General features: G+C 50.7%; 2 protein-coding genes across 4 annotated transcripts; one reads left to right on the top strand and one right to left on the bottom strand.

Moving 5' to 3' along the window:
* Positions 1-50: 50 nt before the first annotated feature.
* Positions 51-9,909, top strand: Znf771 (zinc finger protein 771). Of its 3 annotated transcripts, none has more exons than XM_048454992.3 (3): positions 51-199; positions 1,119-1,268; positions 8,906-9,909. In XM_048454992.3, exons 2-3 carry the CDS (start codon positions 1,128-1,130, stop codon positions 9,716-9,718), a joined length of 954 nt encoding a protein of 317 aa, XP_048310949.1. In that variant the 5' UTR covers positions 51-199; positions 1,119-1,127; the 3' UTR covers positions 9,719-9,909. The 3 variants fall into 3 exon arrangements, with proteins under 3 accessions (XP_048310949.1, XP_048310948.1, XP_085549250.1); XM_048454991.3 differs by lacking the exon at positions 51-199 and adding an exon at positions 216-745; XM_085693124.2 differs by lacking the exon at positions 51-199 and adding an exon at positions 648-745 and having other exon boundaries at positions 1,106-1,268.
* A 1,957-nt stretch (positions 9,910-11,866) lies between these two features.
* Positions 11,867-15,649, bottom strand: Dctpp1 (dCTP pyrophosphatase 1). The gene is made up of 3 exons (XM_048454993.3): positions 15,465-15,649; positions 14,459-14,569; positions 11,867-12,805 (listed from the first exon to the last, which is right to left on the bottom strand). The coding sequence occupies exons 1-3, from the start codon at positions 15,563-15,565 to the stop codon at positions 12,505-12,507; spliced, it is 513 nt and encodes a 170-aa protein (XP_048310950.1). The 5' UTR covers positions 15,566-15,649; the 3' UTR covers positions 11,867-12,504.
* Positions 15,650-15,960: the final 311 nt, after the last annotated feature.

The raw sequence follows: 15,960 nt of genomic DNA, 5'->3' as shown, positions 1-15,960 counted from the left end.
GCCAATGTGACCAAGAGTGTAAAACAGTAAGCTGGCACGAACTGGTACACAAGCCAGGGACCGCAACGCTTGCCTGTACTCTCTGCGACTTTGGGGGTGGGGTTAGGAGAAGAAATATAACCAGATTCGCCACAAGATCAAAACTAACCAGGGCTACAACATAGTGAGACGCTGACTCAAAACTCAGAAACACCACACGGTAAACGAAGGGGGCAGATTGGGCGGCTGTGGATCTGGGCCGTCTGTGGGCAAACAGCAAGCTGTCTGGCAGGCCAGTAGACGAGACGGAACAGGGGAGGAAAAAGGAGGGGAAAGAAGAGAGGAGGTAACAGGGCCTGCTCTCCAGGCGAGGCGCCAGCGAGAGGCCCAGACCCGCGGGGGCGCACGTGGCCTAGGCGGGCGCAGCAGTCCCGGTGGGGCGCCGAGACCCAGCAGCGGCGGAGACCGGCTAGGGGTGCTCGGAGCACGGCTGTAGGGCCTTGAAGGCCGGACTGGGCGTCTGCTGTTCGTTAGGAGTTTCCGGGCCGCAGACACCTTCGAGTCCCGGCTCCCCCTCCCGGGCGGTTAGGGACAGAAGTCCAGGCCTCCGGCCTCTCCCCCTAGGGGCGGGGCCAGGCGTACGAGCCAATGAATGACCGCCCCTGGGGCCCCGCCCCGCCCCCGCCTCCGGAGCCGCGGCCTTCGCCGAGCACCCAACCACCCCTCGCCCAGGCCCGGGGCCGCACGAGCGCCGAACCTCGGGCTGGTGAGTGCGCACCCCACCCCAGGCCTCAACTCCAGCTGGCCTCCAGCCCGTCCCTTAGCGCTCGGGTCTCCGAGCCAGGCTCCGGGGAGTGACTCAGCGCGAGGAGGGTGGCAACTCGCGGGAGCTGGAGATTCGAACTGTTCAGGGCCCTGAATACCGGGATGAGTGGGGTGAACGGGTGTCTTCCGAGCTGGGCCTTGGGCAGTGCCGGAGCGTGGGGCCGGGCTAGGGTGGATGGGAGAGGACTAGACTCGGAGCCTGGACAGGGCGGGGGAAGCCACGGCTGCACCGCCTTGTCTGGGCCGGGGCCACAGTGGGGGTGGGGTGGGGTGGGGGGCGGGTCCTGAGCCTCTGATCCAGCGCCCCGCCTCAGGACACCAAGATGCCTGGAGAACAGCAGGCAGAGGAGGAGGAGGAGGAAGAGATGCAGGAGGAGATGGTGCTGCTGGTGAAGGGTGAGGAGGAGGAGGGTGAGGAGAAGTATGAGGTGGTGAAACTCAAGATCCCTGTGGACAACAAGGAGGTACGTGTTACACCCTGATTCCACCCCCACCCTCGAACCTGTGCCAGACACAAGTCAGGAATCCTACCTTTTCCTGGATCTCAGATCTGGAATCTCAGAATTAGCCCATCCTTCTGCCCACTGTCCCAACCTGATCGGAGATGTTTTGGCCCACGGTGAGAGTCAGGCGCCATGCCGAGTGCAGCTTGTGGGCACCAGGATAAGTGGTTTTGGTCTCCTTGCAGCTTGATGTCCATGAACTCACAATCATGGGGCCAGAGTTCAGATATATAGGAGTGGGTGAAGGCCAGAGGTGGGAGCATAACTCAGACTCAGAGGAGGGAAGATTGGTCAAGCAACAGTACCAAAAGCTTGCATAGTTTATGATGTGCCAGACACTATTCTGAGCCCCACCAAGCTGGTTTGTTGGTAGTATTGACTCCATTTTACAGGTGAGGAACTGAGGCACAGGGCAGTTGGTAACTGACCTAAGATCTCAAAGTTAGTAACTGACTGCCCCAGACAGAAAGAATGGCCTTTTCAGAGGAGAACTATGAGCCAGTAGTTCCAGCATGGCTCCAGGTAGGTTGGCTAGCGGACCATGCTGGGAATCTGAGTTTTCTTCTGAAGGTATCTTAAGGTTTAAGGACATCAGAAGGAGTAGAGCCTGCCATTCGAGATATTTTAATTATCACCAGCTATTTTGCCTCCCAGAGCTGCCAGGACCCTGGGCTGTCCCTGTCTGAGTAGCCTTGAGTCCAGCTGCAGGGCTCCCTGGGGTTTCAAGGCCCACCTTCCTAGGGGAATTCTAGTGCCCTCTAGTGGACACGGTAAGTTGTTGGGAAAAGGGCCCTGCTCTCTAGGCCTCTTCCACTCTAAATTCACTATAAAGTTTTCCAGCCTTCGTGTTGTCTTAGCATAGCCCGCCTTTCAGGCCTTGCTGGTCCTGCTGACGTCTTTGGTCTGTACATTAAGGACCTATGGCTCTAGTGCTTAGGGTAGACTTCCATCCCTGTCACCTACCTACCTGCTGACAAGTTCCTGGGCCTTGTGAATTTTTCTTGTGGTTTTAAGGCTTGACCAAGGCCTTGTATGTCTCTGTGTTATAGCCTGGCCCTCTTCCATCGAGACACGGTCTCAGTCAAGTGGCCCGGGTAGGCCTAGAACTTACTCTCTAGCACAGGCAGGCAGGCCTTTGACCTCAGCCTTCCTATTAATTGAGTGAGACTTCAGGCCTGAGCAAAGCTACTCGGCTTTTCTCTGTGCCTCAGTTTCCTCATTAGTGAAAGGGAAAGCAGAGTAGTGTTTACGTCTTGGAGTTGTAAGGCCTGCATGAATGCCGGAGTTAGAGCTGTGTTTCACACATAGCATTGGGGAAATAGTTCTGTATGTTTTTCTTGGTATGTGTGGATGAGTGGTCTATGTGGATGTGTGTCACTGTGCGTGTGGCCAGAGCGGGGCCAGGATGGCAGGTGCCTGCTCTCTACCTTATTCCCTTGACAGGGGCCTCTCACTGAACCTGGAGTTAGGCTGGTGGCCTGCAAACCTAGCTAATCTCCCCATATCCTCCCACTACAGCACTGACAGGTGCAAGGCCCAGCTATTAGTTTTGCTGTTGTTAATTTGGTGTTTTTGAGACAGCATTTCTGTGTGTAGCCCTAGCTGGCCTGCAACTTGATCTGTAGACCAGACTGATCTGAAACTCCTACCTGCCTGCCTCTGCCTCCCTGGTATGATTAAAGGTGTGTGCACCACACTTGCCTCCAGCTATTTTATTTGTTTAATTTCTTTGAGAGGGAGGGAAGGGGGAGACAGAAAGAGAGAGAACACAGGCCCTCATGAGGAGGTCAGAAGACAACTTGTGGGAGTCAGTTCTCTCCACCATGGGTTCCAGGGACAGAACTTGGTTTGAGGGTCACATGACAAGCTTTGTTACCTGCTGACCTCCTCCCTCATTTTTATCAAAAGCTTCTTAAGGCTGATCTCAGGTTGGACAGAGTTGAAGGCAAACTACCCCAGGCAATGGAAAAGGCTTCAAGAGAGGATGTTCAGGTGTGCACCTTAGAGGCCTAAGTGGGAGGTGACAATTCGTGAAGGAAGGACAAGAGCAAAGGGAGAGAGTGACACTAGAAAGGTTTCATTGGGGCCAAAGTGTAAACGGTTCTAAACAAGACAGGGTAGCAATTTGGGCATGCTGTGTTCCATCCTGTTGAGACATGGCAAGTCTTAAGCCAGTCAATGAAAATAATTGGAGTTTCTATTCAAAAGAATCTCTGACTGGGGGTGGGGGTGTCAGCACCTAGAATTCTTGCCTAGCTTGCAGAAAGTCCTGGTCCCCAGCACCACATAATCAGGCATGGTGGCATATACTGTGGTTCTGCTACTAGGGAGGTAGAGGCAGGAAGTTCAGAAGTTCAGGGTTGGGGCCAGAGAGATGGCTTAGTGGTTAAGAGCACTCACTGCTCTTCTAGAGGATCCAGGTTCAGTTCCCAGTGCCCACATGACAATTTACAACCACCGGTAACTCCAGTTCCAAGAGATCCAGTGCCCTCTTCTGGCCTCATAAATTTTTCAGTTATATAGTAGGTTTAAGGCCAGTTTAAGCCTACATGAAACCCTATCTTAAAAAAAAAAAAGTAAAATAAAATAAAACCAAGCCAAAACAACAACAACAAAAAAACCATCGGGTATGGTGGCTCATGGTTTTAATTCCAGGCATTGGGAGGAAGGGGAAGACAGATATCTGTGAGTTTGAGACCAGCCTGGTCTACAAAGTGAGTTCCAGTGTAGCCAGGGTGATTTTAGAGGAACCCTATCTCAAAACAAAAACCAAAACAATTATGAAAATCTTGTCTGCTAAGGTTAGTGGCCCGTGTTGAAGTAACAGCAGCAATAAGAGAAAAGGGTGTTTGGGTACTCGCTGAACTAGCTGGAGCTGAGAGAGAAAGTGAAGGCTTTTCATGAAAGCCACAAAAGGTCCAGCCTGTCAGTAATGTCAGGGAGCAGTCAAATTCTAGCTCTACCATTTGCCTACTTTGCCTCAGTTTCTCCAAATGTAAAGAGCAGTGAATGAGCTGGCGTGGTGGTGGTGAGTGCCATTCCTTGTTGAGAGTAGGCCGCAAGGGCAGCGCTGTGGCTGAAACCGCAGGAAAGCTGGGCGTGTCAGGTTCAGTCCCCAGGCCTGTAGGAAAATGGTCCGCTGGGAGGCTACATCAGAGTTTGGAGTATCTTTGTCTGCCTTTCAAACTCTGATCTGTCTGAATTTGAAATCACATTTATTTGTGTGTGTGTACAGTGGCTACCATGGTATGGGGTGCCAGTCAGAGGACAGCTTTACAGAAGTTGGTTCTTTGCTTCTGCCAGGTAGGTCTTAAGGATTAGATTCAAGTCAGGGTTAGCAACAGGTGCCCTTACTAACCGAGCCATCTTGCTAAGTCTGAGTGGAACTCAATAAATAAATAAATAACCTATCTTGAAGGAGTAGAAAATATCCCCTCTCCCACTCACCAAGAAGTCTATATGCACAGTCTCACTTTCCTGAAACCTTGGAGTGCTTCTCTGTATGTTTAGGATGGTTCTGGCCATTACAATGGACGCTCAAAGCTCCTCAGTACGTCTTCTTTCTAATTGCCTAGCGCCCGCCTCGTGCCTAGGTGATTCTGAGCCACGCTGTGCAGTTCAGCCTACAAACTCGTTCTTAGCCTTCCACCTGTATTTTCTGGGTGTAGCTCTTCTCACCTCAGATTAGATTGCTTAATTTTTACATTTCTTATTTATCGAGATGGGAGTCTTGCTATGTATGGTCGTAGGCAGGCTCTGAACTTGTGATCCTCCTGCTTCAGCTTCCACACTGCTAGGATTGCAGGTGTGTACCATCACTATCCATTACAGGTGTGTGGACTTAATTTTAAATATGTTTTAAGGCCATCGGGGCTTGATAAAGTGGATCTTTGTTTCTGCAAAGCTCGAGATGGAATCGAGGTCTTGTGCATACTAGGTGCCACTGAGATGTATCGCCAGCATAAAATGAGGATTTAAAAAAAGTTTAAGATTTATTTTTATTTATGTGTACAAGTGTTTTGCCTGCATGTATGTGTGCACCACATATGTGTTGTTCCCATAGAGGCCAGAAGAGGGCGTTGTAACCCCTGAAACTGAAGTTTCAGATACTTGTGAATTACCATGTGGGTTCTAGGAATTCAATCCAGGTCCTCTGCTACAGTGGCCAGTGCTCTTAACCACAGAGCAATCTCTTCAACCCCTAAAAGGAAGATTATGACACATCTTGGGTGAGATTTAAGATTTAGGCTGTCCTCAAACCCTATATAGCTGAAGAACCAGAATCCCCTGGTTTACCTGCCTCTATCTCACAAATGTTGGAATTAAGAGATGGAGTCAGCTGGAATTTACTGTAGAGTGGAGGCTGGCCTTGAATTTCTGATCTTTCTGCCTCAGTGCTGGACTTACAGTGGCATGCCACCTTGGCTGGTGTATGTAGTGCTGGGGATTAGGCCTAGGGCTTTGTGTCTGCCAAGCAACAATTTACCGACTGAGCTACAGCTCCAACCTGAGTGAGCTTGCATATTTTTCACAAGTGCCCAGTGATTCTGATGTGGCTGGGCTGTGGCCACATCCTGTAGCCTTGGGTGCTGTTTTATGCTGTGTAGGGAAGAGGGAGACTTTGACTAACGAGTTTAGGGCAGAAGACAAGCTGCCTAGGTGACTTCACACTTCAGATGTGACGTTAGGATTGCATCATGGCTAGGAATGATAGACCTGAGTTCAAACCTTGGTTCTGCTATTTATTAGCTATATGACCTTGGGTAATCGATTGATGTCTGTGACTTATTTCTTCATTTATGTGACAGGGCTTAAGTCCCTAGCCCAAAGGATTGTGAAAATCTCATTAGCTTGTTTGGAGACAGGGTCTCACTATTTAGCCCAGGCTGGCCTTAAACCATGACTCTCCAAGTGCTACTAGGATGGTGGTTCCCTCTCCTGGTCTTAGGGAGCTAGACTCAGATCATTAACAAGATTCCACTCAAGTGCCCAAGGCCCCTCCTTCTGGAGTGGAGATGATGATCACCCGTGTTCCCCCTTAGATATACCTATGACATTATTTGATTTCTGAATTAGGCATAGTGAGAGCTCAACAATAACAGCATAGGACTATGACTGTATATTGTAATGAAATGGGAAGAATTTCTTTCATATAAGCCAGTGTGAGGAAGTCAACTTAAAGAAGGGTGCTGGGGAAGGGTCTGAAGGAAAGGCCATCTCCCCAATGATTGTTTGGTGTCAGAAGCAGGGCAAGGGAGAGGAGTGACCCTGAGTAACTCAGACTGGATCCCTACAGTGTTTACTTTAACATGGAAGTTTTCTTGGAGGAAGGTGGAGACTGAGAGTGAAGCCTGTGTCTGGCCCTGGCTGTGAGTTCGGGGGAGAGCTGCTCCTCACTATCCCTCATGCTTTGTCAACTTAGTCTCTCTAAGCCTTGTGTTATTCGCTGTCAGGGTGTGTGTAGGGGGGTAGTCCCTGTGATCCCTGTACTTAGCAGGTGGAGGTAGGGGAGCCAGCCTGAGCTATATGATAGCAAGGCAAGAACCTATCAAGAAAACAAATAAATAAAAAATAAATAAGCAAATTAAACCTGCATGATGGAACACACTTGTAATCCAACAGTCAGAAGGCAGATTTTGTCTGCCTGGGCTACACATTAAGATACTGTCTCACCTGACTGAGGAGTAACAGGAAGGTTTACAGTAATAGCATGCATGTTGTCAGAGTCTGACACGGGACTCTCGACTACAGAAGCCCCTTTTGGGTTGACATTTGAAGACACACACCCTGCCATGGATGCTGAAACTTTGAATGGTTTCAAATTGAGTGTGTGTGTGTGTATGTGTGTGTGTATTTTTAGGTTGTTGTTGAGATAGGTTCTTGCCATATTCCTCAAGCTGGCCCAGAACCGTGATCCTCCTACTTGAGTCTCCTGGGTGCTGGGATTATAAGTGTGCTGTCATACCTAGCCTGTGTTTTTCCCTATAGGTATATACCTATGATACAATTTAATTTCTAAATTAGGCATAGTAAGAGTTCAATAATAATAATATATAACTATAACAATATACTGTAATAAAACTTGTTTTAAACTTACAAATTGTTTATTTTTGAAATTTCCCATTTAATATTTTCAGACCATGATTGACAGCTGGCAGCTGAAACTGGGGAAGTCAAGCTGAGGGAGGACTATTGTCATTATTAAAGCCAGAGTTCTCTTGGCTGATTGCTAGGTCCCCACATGGTCATGTTCTAGTTTGAATTCAAAGCCACTTCCTTTTTACTTTTTGTTTTGTTTTGAGATAGGGTCTCATTATGCAACCCTAGCTGGCCTGGAACTTGATGTAGACCAGGCTGTCCTTGAATTCACAAGAGGTGCACCCTCCCCTGCCTCCCGAGTGCTGAGATTAAGTCATTTGCCACCCCACCTGGCCCCAGAGCCAGTTTCTTAGGATAAAGGACTGGTGGTCTTCAAGGTGCTCTTCTCCAGCCTCTGAAAGAGAAGGTCCTGTTCCCTGCCGCTCACTGTTTCTTGTGGTGTCTCCTCTTTAAAAAAAGAGGGTGTCAGACTGAATACAGGAGAGGCAGCACATGGCTTGTCCTGTGTGCCAAGTGATTCTCTGATCATGAATTAATGATATTTTGTGTTATTTATTTATTTATTTTGAGGTAGGGTTTCTGTGTGTGGCTTTGGAACCTGCCCTGGAACTCACTCTATAGACCAGGCTGGCCTCAAACTCACAGAGATCTGCCTGTCTCTGCCTCCCAAATGCTGGGATTAAAGGCCTGCGCCGCCACCGCCTGGCTCAATGCCATCATTAAACTGTGAAGTGGGTAAAAGAAACTGACATTCCACTGGCTCCACTTTCTACGAGGTTCCTGGGCTTCGGCCAACTAGTTTCTTTTGTCAGGTTAGAGCAGTTGCCTCTTCACTGGGCTCTGGGTTCTGTCTTTTCTCCTTCATTTGGGTTCCCAGAGAGCATGTTAAAATGTGTGAGCTAGTCACTTTCCTGATGAAAATTGTCAGAAATCCCTTATAGTGGTTCTCCATCCCAGCCCTTCCCGTGGCCTGGGTCCTGTTTCCCTCCTGATAACTTGGCCTTGTCACAGTGTCTTCCTAGCGCCCCCTACATCGGCAGCATTCTAGCAGAACCAGAGGTCTGTAAGCAGGCTTCTTCCCAGGGCTGAGGAAATTGGTAGCCAAGCTCACTGTCACTACTGTGTCACCAGCACCAGGGTTTTGAGACAGGGTCCCCATATGTAGCTCAGGCTGGCCTGGATCTCTTGATCCTCCTGTCCTACTGCTGGTTTTTCGGGCACCTAGCACTTTTTATTTACTAGCAAATCCCCAGTGCTGCTTAACTCTATAACCTAGAATGTGCCCAATAAACTTTATGAATTAATACAAGTAACTTATAATGCCACCCGGCATTGTGATGTATTAATAACTCTTTATGTGAGGTGCACAACCACAGAGGCAGGCACAGTTTCCTATTTTACAGGTGGAGGAAATGAGGCTCAAAAAATTTGCAGTGTGCGGGAGACCAAGGTTTCCGCTGAGGCCTCTTAAGGCTGACCTGTCCTCCCTCTCCCTGCAGGTTGCCAGCCAGATGCCAGCGCCGTCGGTCGACCCGGCGCGGCCCCACGCGTGCCCAGACTGCGGCCGCGCCTTTGCGCGCCGCTCCACACTAGCCAAACATGCGCGCACGCACACGGGCGAGCGTCCCTTCGCGTGCACGGAGTGCGGCCGGTGCTTCTCGCAGAAATCGGCGCTGACTAAGCACGGCCGCACGCACACGGGTGAACGACCCTACCAGTGCCCGGAGTGCGACAAGCGCTTCTCCGCCGCCTCGAACCTGCGGCAGCACCGGCGGCGTCACACGGGCGAGAAACCGTACGCATGCGCACACTGCGGCCGGCGCTTTGCGCAGAGCTCCAATTACGCGCAGCATTTGCGCGTGCACACGGGCGAAAAGCCTTACGCGTGCCCGGACTGCGGACGAGCCTTCGGCGGAAGTTCGTGCCTGGCGCGCCACCGACGCACGCACACGGGCGAGCGCCCGTACGCATGCGCCGACTGCGGCACGCGCTTCGCTCAGAGCTCGGCGCTGGCCAAGCACCGGCGCGTGCACACGGGCGAGAAGCCGCATCGCTGCGCCGTGTGCGGCCGGCGCTTCGGCCACCGTTCCAACCTGGCGGAGCATGCGCGCACGCATACGGGCGAGCGGCCCTACCCGTGCACGGAGTGCGGCCGGCGCTTCCGCCTCAGCTCACACTTCATCCGCCACCGTCGCGCGCACATGCGGCGCCGTCTCTACATCTGCGCGGGCTGCGGCCGAGACTTCAAGCTACCCGCCAGTGCCACAGCCGCCACGCCCACCGAGCGCTGCCCGGAGTGCGAGGGCAGCTGAGCCACGGCGGGGCAGCGAGGGCTACTTGGGATTTGCACCTGAATGGCTGCTTCCACGCTAGCACCTGGGTCGGGGTGCTTTGGGACTGGGCAACAGGGAGTGCCCTGTTGGGATCCCTAGAAACCGAGCCCCGTTCCCAGCTACATTCCCTTGGCCCTTCTGAGTGAATAAAGTATTCTATCCTCACTTCACCGGTGCCTGTAAGTGAGGTGGGTGGCAAGGGGAGGAACACTAGGTATAATGGAGCAAAGTGGGGCTATAAGGTAGCCTGAAGGGATTCTGGCGACTGGGAGAATCACACACCTGGCCTTTGGCTATGGCTCAGTCTCAGTTCTGAAAATAACCATAAGCAGGACATGTTCATGACCAGATGGCTATGCTCTACAGCCTTGGGGGAATCAGTACGGCAAATGGAGAGAGATAGGGTTATGTAGATTTAAGAATTCGTGTAAGTACATAACATTACCCACATTTATTTAGGGTCTAAGTGGACCCACTACTCATAAACACCAGGCAGGTCTTACACTTTGGGGAATCGCTTTCTGCTTCCTGAATCCTGAGATTACAAACTTGCACCACCACAGCTAGCGCCAAACCTCATTTTATCTTCACGTTTGCGGACAGCTAGTGAATGGCCTAACAGGGACAAGGAAATTGGCGATCCCAATTTGGTGTTCACCAGAACTATGATGGCGAAAGTAGGCAGTGATTCAATTCAACCCCGGTGTGTGTGTGTGTGTACATACACATTTTTTTTTTTTTAAAGAATCTTGCAGAGGCTCTGGGTTCCATTCCAAGAATTCATAACCCTAGTTCTAGGGGATCTAAAGCTCTTGTCTGACTTCCATGGGCACCAGGCACTGACATGGTACATAAACACACATGTAGGCAAAACATTCATACACAAAGTTTTGGTTTGTTGCCCAAGCTGCCCTCAAACTTGGGTCCTTCTGTCTCAGCCTCTTTAATGCTGGGGTTACAGGTATGCAATTAGTAATTTTAAATGTTACTGTGGGAGGGGGGGACTGTGTGTCATGGTGTGTGTGTGTGCAGAGGTCAGAGGAAAACTTGCAGGAATTGGTTTTCTCCCTCTACCATGTGGCTCTCTGGCATGGAACTGTTGAGTCTCTGGATTTGTGCTTGGGTGCAGGCGCCAGGGCAGTCCAGATGAGGGAGTGAGATTAGAAGCTAGAGTTGCAGGCATTTGTCAACTGCCTGGTGTGAGTGCTGAGAACTTCAGTCCTTGCAAGAGCGCATAAGTGCCAGGTGTGATTTCTAAGTCCAAAGCCAGTCAACAACGATACAGTGAGACCTTGTCTCAACAAACAACAAAAATACCCACCCCCAAAAAGGAGCAGAAAGTGTGCTAACAGCTAAGCAATCTCTGCAACCCTAGAAGCCATGCTTTTCCCCCTCGTGGCGTACACCTTTATTTTCCATCATAGCACTTTTATTGATTTGGGGATATCACACAATGCACCCTGTTCCTCTTGGGTCTACCCTCCAGCCTTGTGCCCTCCCACAAAAAGAAAAAAAATACATCAGGTCCATTTTGTATTGCCCATTCACTACTCACTGGAGCATGGTCAAACGCCCAGTGGCCGGCCCCTTAAAGATAACCGAGTCGTTCCCCACCTCCCTCCAGAAGCCACTCCAGCATCCCTATCAGAAGTCATGTTTTAAGATTTGTCAGGATGGTGGTGCACGCCTTTAGTTCCAGCACTCTGGAGACAGAGGCAGGCGGACCTTTGTAGGTTCAAGGTCAGCCTGGTCTACAGTGAGTTAGTTCCAGGACAGCCAGAGCTACACAGAGAAACCTTGTCTCAAAAAACTAAACATTTGTCTAGAAGAAGGAAAGGAAAAAGTTAGAAACCTGGAGCTCCAGAGACAAGGCTGCAGGAAATTTGATTACATACAAGGAATAGAAGAGAGGGAGTAAACTCAATGTTATTTTAAGATTCAATGGGTAGCCAGGTGGTGGCGCACGCCTTTAATCCCAGCACTTGGAAGGCAGAGGCAGGCAGATCTCTGAGTTCGAGATCAGCCTGGTCTACAGAGCGAGTTCTAGGACAGGCTCCAAAGGCACACAGAGAAATCCTGTCTCAAAAAATAAAACAAAACAAAAAACCAATAACAAGATTCAGAAGGTTTGGGAATATAAAAGCAGCTTTAATGATGACTTGCTTTACCTGGGAAGACAAGAAGGGTCCCTAGACAAGAGGGGCAGGAGAGGGTGCTGGGAAACCCTCACTTCACTAATGTGCAAACAGGCTGAGGGGCAGATAATCACCACCGCTTTCTCTGTGTGACCCCATTTTGGGAGGCAGGCCTAGCAGTCTTAGGGGAAGTGGGGTGCCTTAGGTTACACACCACATAAATCATTCACTCTGTACCACCTCGCTGCAGAGGAAAAACAGAATTAGCCAGGTGAGAGGGATGGGTGGCCTTTACTTGTACCAAGGGACCAAAGAGGAAAGGAAGCTGTATTCTGCACTCATCAAAGACTTGTGGCCCATGTTTACTTCCGGTTCTCTGCTTTTGTAAGCCTTAAGTTGAAAAGGCAAAATAGCACTGAAAGTTGCACCAGGCAGCGCCCTGCTTCTCTGAAGGACCCGAGATGTTCTACCTAGCTACCCAAGAAAAATCTAGAAGTTGTTGTCATGTGTCATTTTATTGGGAGAGAAAAGACCAGTAGATTATCTTTTGGAAACTCTTGGGCCTCAGACCTATGATTCAGTTAAAAATGGACTAGAACGAGTCCATCTCTGCTGCTCTGACACTGTTTCCTAGGTGGAGGCCTGGCTCTGCAACTCGGAGGCAGGTTCTGCAGCCCCCACAGCCTGGTTTTCAGGGATGGTCCCATGGGGCAAGTCTGTGTACTTGCAGGCAGAACCTCGGGAGAGATGGACTGGGTAGCGTCGTCGGTTGGTGTCCATTTTGGAAATTACTGCTCGAGGTAAATCCACACGACAACGGGCTGCTAATGCCACCAGGTAGATGAGGACGTCACTAAGCTCCTCTTGAAGGGCTGCTCGTTCCTTTGGCAGCCAGGCTTGAGGACCAGGCTCTGCATCAGACTTCCACTGGCTGGAAAGAGAACAGGACAGACACACAGCTTGCTGGCTGAGCGGGCCTGTCTCCAGTCTATCAAGTATCACACTCCCAGAGCCCAGAAAATCCCACCAAGGACACCTACCTGCCTGTGCTCTGGAGGGGGCCAGCTGGGGTGGGGAAGAGACTTAACAGGCAATAGCCAAACCCGCCGTGACTACCCAAGCCGAGCAGCCAGGAGAGCACTGTTGAGATACTTGGGGGCTCAATTCTACTTTTCTCTAGCCTTAGCTGCTGTCATTCCACACCAAACCCCAGGCCTAAGTCAGTGCAGAAGCGGGATTTATCTTCATGTTATCTTTACCCGCTGATCTTCCACCCAAAGTCACTTCACCTTTTTTGTTTGTGGTCACTGCCCTTTCTCGCACACCACCCCCTGACTCCCCAGATTTTCCTGTTCTTGATCCTTAGGTCTCAACTCAGAGGTCACCACCTCAGACACTCTCGCTTTCTCACCTTGTGTTACTCTCTCCCGTCCACTCCCAACACAGAATACCCTCTCCTCCAGCCTCTTCCTCTCCAGTGCTGGGATTACATCTCACACCATCACACCTGCCTCTGTTTTCCTCTTAACCCTTGCCAGTTACAGATCATTTGAAATTAGCTCCTGTATTATCAGTCTCCTTCCACTAGGACCAGAGAAGGCCTGGTCCAAGGCCCCGTCTTTTGGGTTCGGATGACTTAACACACAGCGGATGCTAATTCTCTGTAAAAAAGGAATGGCCGGCCCTCAGACATACATATCTGTGTGCCCTCTGTTCTGCATCTCCATGGTGGCTGCCCAGAGTCAGGTTCACACCAGCCTGCTCACTAGTCTGCTCGACTCCATCCTCTCAGACATCCAACCTGCCCTACAGGCAGAGATCTTTCTGTGACTCTGGTTAGATCAGGCCGTCTGTCTGACTGCCACCACCTTCTAGCGCCAACCTTACCTGCCTGGGTTTGTCTCCCACAGTTCCTTCTACAAAATGCTTACGACAGGCCATATACTTAGGGCATACCGGAGAACAAAAACAGACACAAGATTCCCTCATACTGAATTCGTCTCTCAGAATTTAACTTGCCCTTTTTTGTCTCACTACCTTTCTTCAACAATTTATTGTTCGGGTACGTGTGCAAGCACCTGTGTGTCTCTATGTGCACTGTGTGTCTGCAGGAGCCTCCAAGGTCAGAAGACAGTGTCAGGTCCTCTGAAACTGGAGTTATGGGCGTTCTGACCTGCAACGGGGGTGCTGGGAACATAACTCAGCTCTTCTGCAGGACCAGGAAGTGCTCTGAAGCACTGAGGCATCTCAGCGGCCCCTTCACCACCTCTGTAAGTGGGAGCTCCCCGCCTGGCCAGTCACCGGGCAGGTCATGTTTTGAGATTCCTTATTCTCAGCTCCACACAGAGGTAAATGCTAGTGACAACGTCCTTAGACCTAGGTCGGCTTCAATGCTTCTGCACCTTCTCTCCCCGGAAACTGGGTACCCTACACGGCTGGGACCCATCTGTCACCTTCATATCCCCAGCAGCAGGACAGAATACAGCAATAAGGCAAATAAAAGCCACCACTGTGTTTGAGGCTCAGATACAATGCTACCCTCCCCAAATCACAGCCCCTTCCAGGAAGCCTCCCATCTACTCACAAGAGTTCTGCCAGCTCGCCCACTTCTCCCACCAAGGCTAGGAGCAGGTTCCGAGGCTGGTGGAACTGCTCCCAGTCCCGCTCAGCAGCAAATTCTGCATGGAGACGTCGGCTGGAAAGAAAGGGGTGGTGGTTCAAGTCAGGGTTAGAGGGCGAGGGACAAGATGCACGGCCTGGCAGGTAGCAGGTCAGGCCTTACATATATGTATATGTATGTATATCTATCTATCTATCTATATAGATATATAGATAGATAGATAGATGGGGCACAGGACTAGGAATCCCACAGTGAATTTCTTGGATGTTCTTAAGTTACTATTTCTTTTTTGTTGTTGTTGTTTTGTTTTTGAGACAGAGTTTTTCTCTAAGCTTTGGAGCCTGTCCTGGAACTAGCTCTTGTAGACCAGGCTGGCCTCGAACTCACAGAGAACCACCTACGTCCGCAGAGCCGGGATTAAGGCGTACACCACTTCCGCCCGGCAAGATACTACCTCTTAACAAGACTTGTTCTTATCATTTGGAAATGAACGCGTCCCTGTATAAATTTTAATCTCAAGCTACATTTTGCATCATTCTTTATTATCCCATCTTTTTTGCTACTTCTGCCCCTATCTTCGCACGCCTAAATTAATCTAATCACCGGATGCACCAGGAGGCGTCTCCTGGGGGCCTTCCTAGATATTCTACAAGAAATAACATCTCTCTACACTTCAGCCTCCCCTGTCCTACTACCGCTCTCTCTTGGGTGCAGAGATACTATTAGACTTCCGTTGACTCCCCAAAGTTGGACTAAAGGTTGGTACTACCATGCCCAGGGGCGTCACCCCTTTCCCCCCGGCTTCAGATGTGCACCGTACAGATGAGGTTTAGTTAGGCTCGCCAGAGGTCAGCCAGGAGGACCCCGACGGACACGAGCGTGTTGTTCTTTCAGGCCACGTGGAGAGGACCGCCCTACTACGACAAAAGGGTCTAAGTCTCCACCCGAGGCTGGACAAGGACTTGCTTACATGTCCTCAAGCGTGGGCTCCGGGCTGAAGCTGAACGGGCCTGCAGCAGCAGAGTCTTCTTGCCTCGCATCACCGCACGCACCGCCACCGGCTTGGGACATTCCGCCCACCTGTCCCCGCCGCGCGGGAGCAAGCAAACCCCGCGCCACGTTCGGAGTCGCCTGCAGGGTCCCGACCAATCCCAGCGCCTTGGTGAACTCCCGGGGCGGAGCCGGAGGAGGACCCACTCAGCTATGTGGATTTTGTTACGGTCCGTCCCCCATCTGGACGGGACCAATCTGAAGGAGTTTCAAGAGTGTTTTCCCCTCCTGCTACCTCGAGTTCTTCCGCCTGAGAGAAACTTCTTAAAGGGAACGGAACCAGTTCTGTCTGGAAAAGAGACTTAGGGCAGAAAGACGTTGTTTTCTTAATGGGCACCAGAGGGCGCCGAAGTGAACTGGCAGGCGCGGAGGAGGTGGGTCCACTGTAAGCAAAATCTTGAAAGTGACTCCTCCTC

Source organism: Myodes glareolus, chromosome 7 (genome assembly GCF_982192425.1).
Source record: "Myodes glareolus chromosome 7, mMyoGla1.1, whole genome shotgun sequence".
In the NCBI taxonomy this organism is placed as follows: domain Eukaryota; kingdom Metazoa; phylum Chordata; class Mammalia; order Rodentia; family Cricetidae; genus Myodes; species Myodes glareolus.
This window is presented reverse-complemented; position numbering and strand designations above follow the sequence as displayed.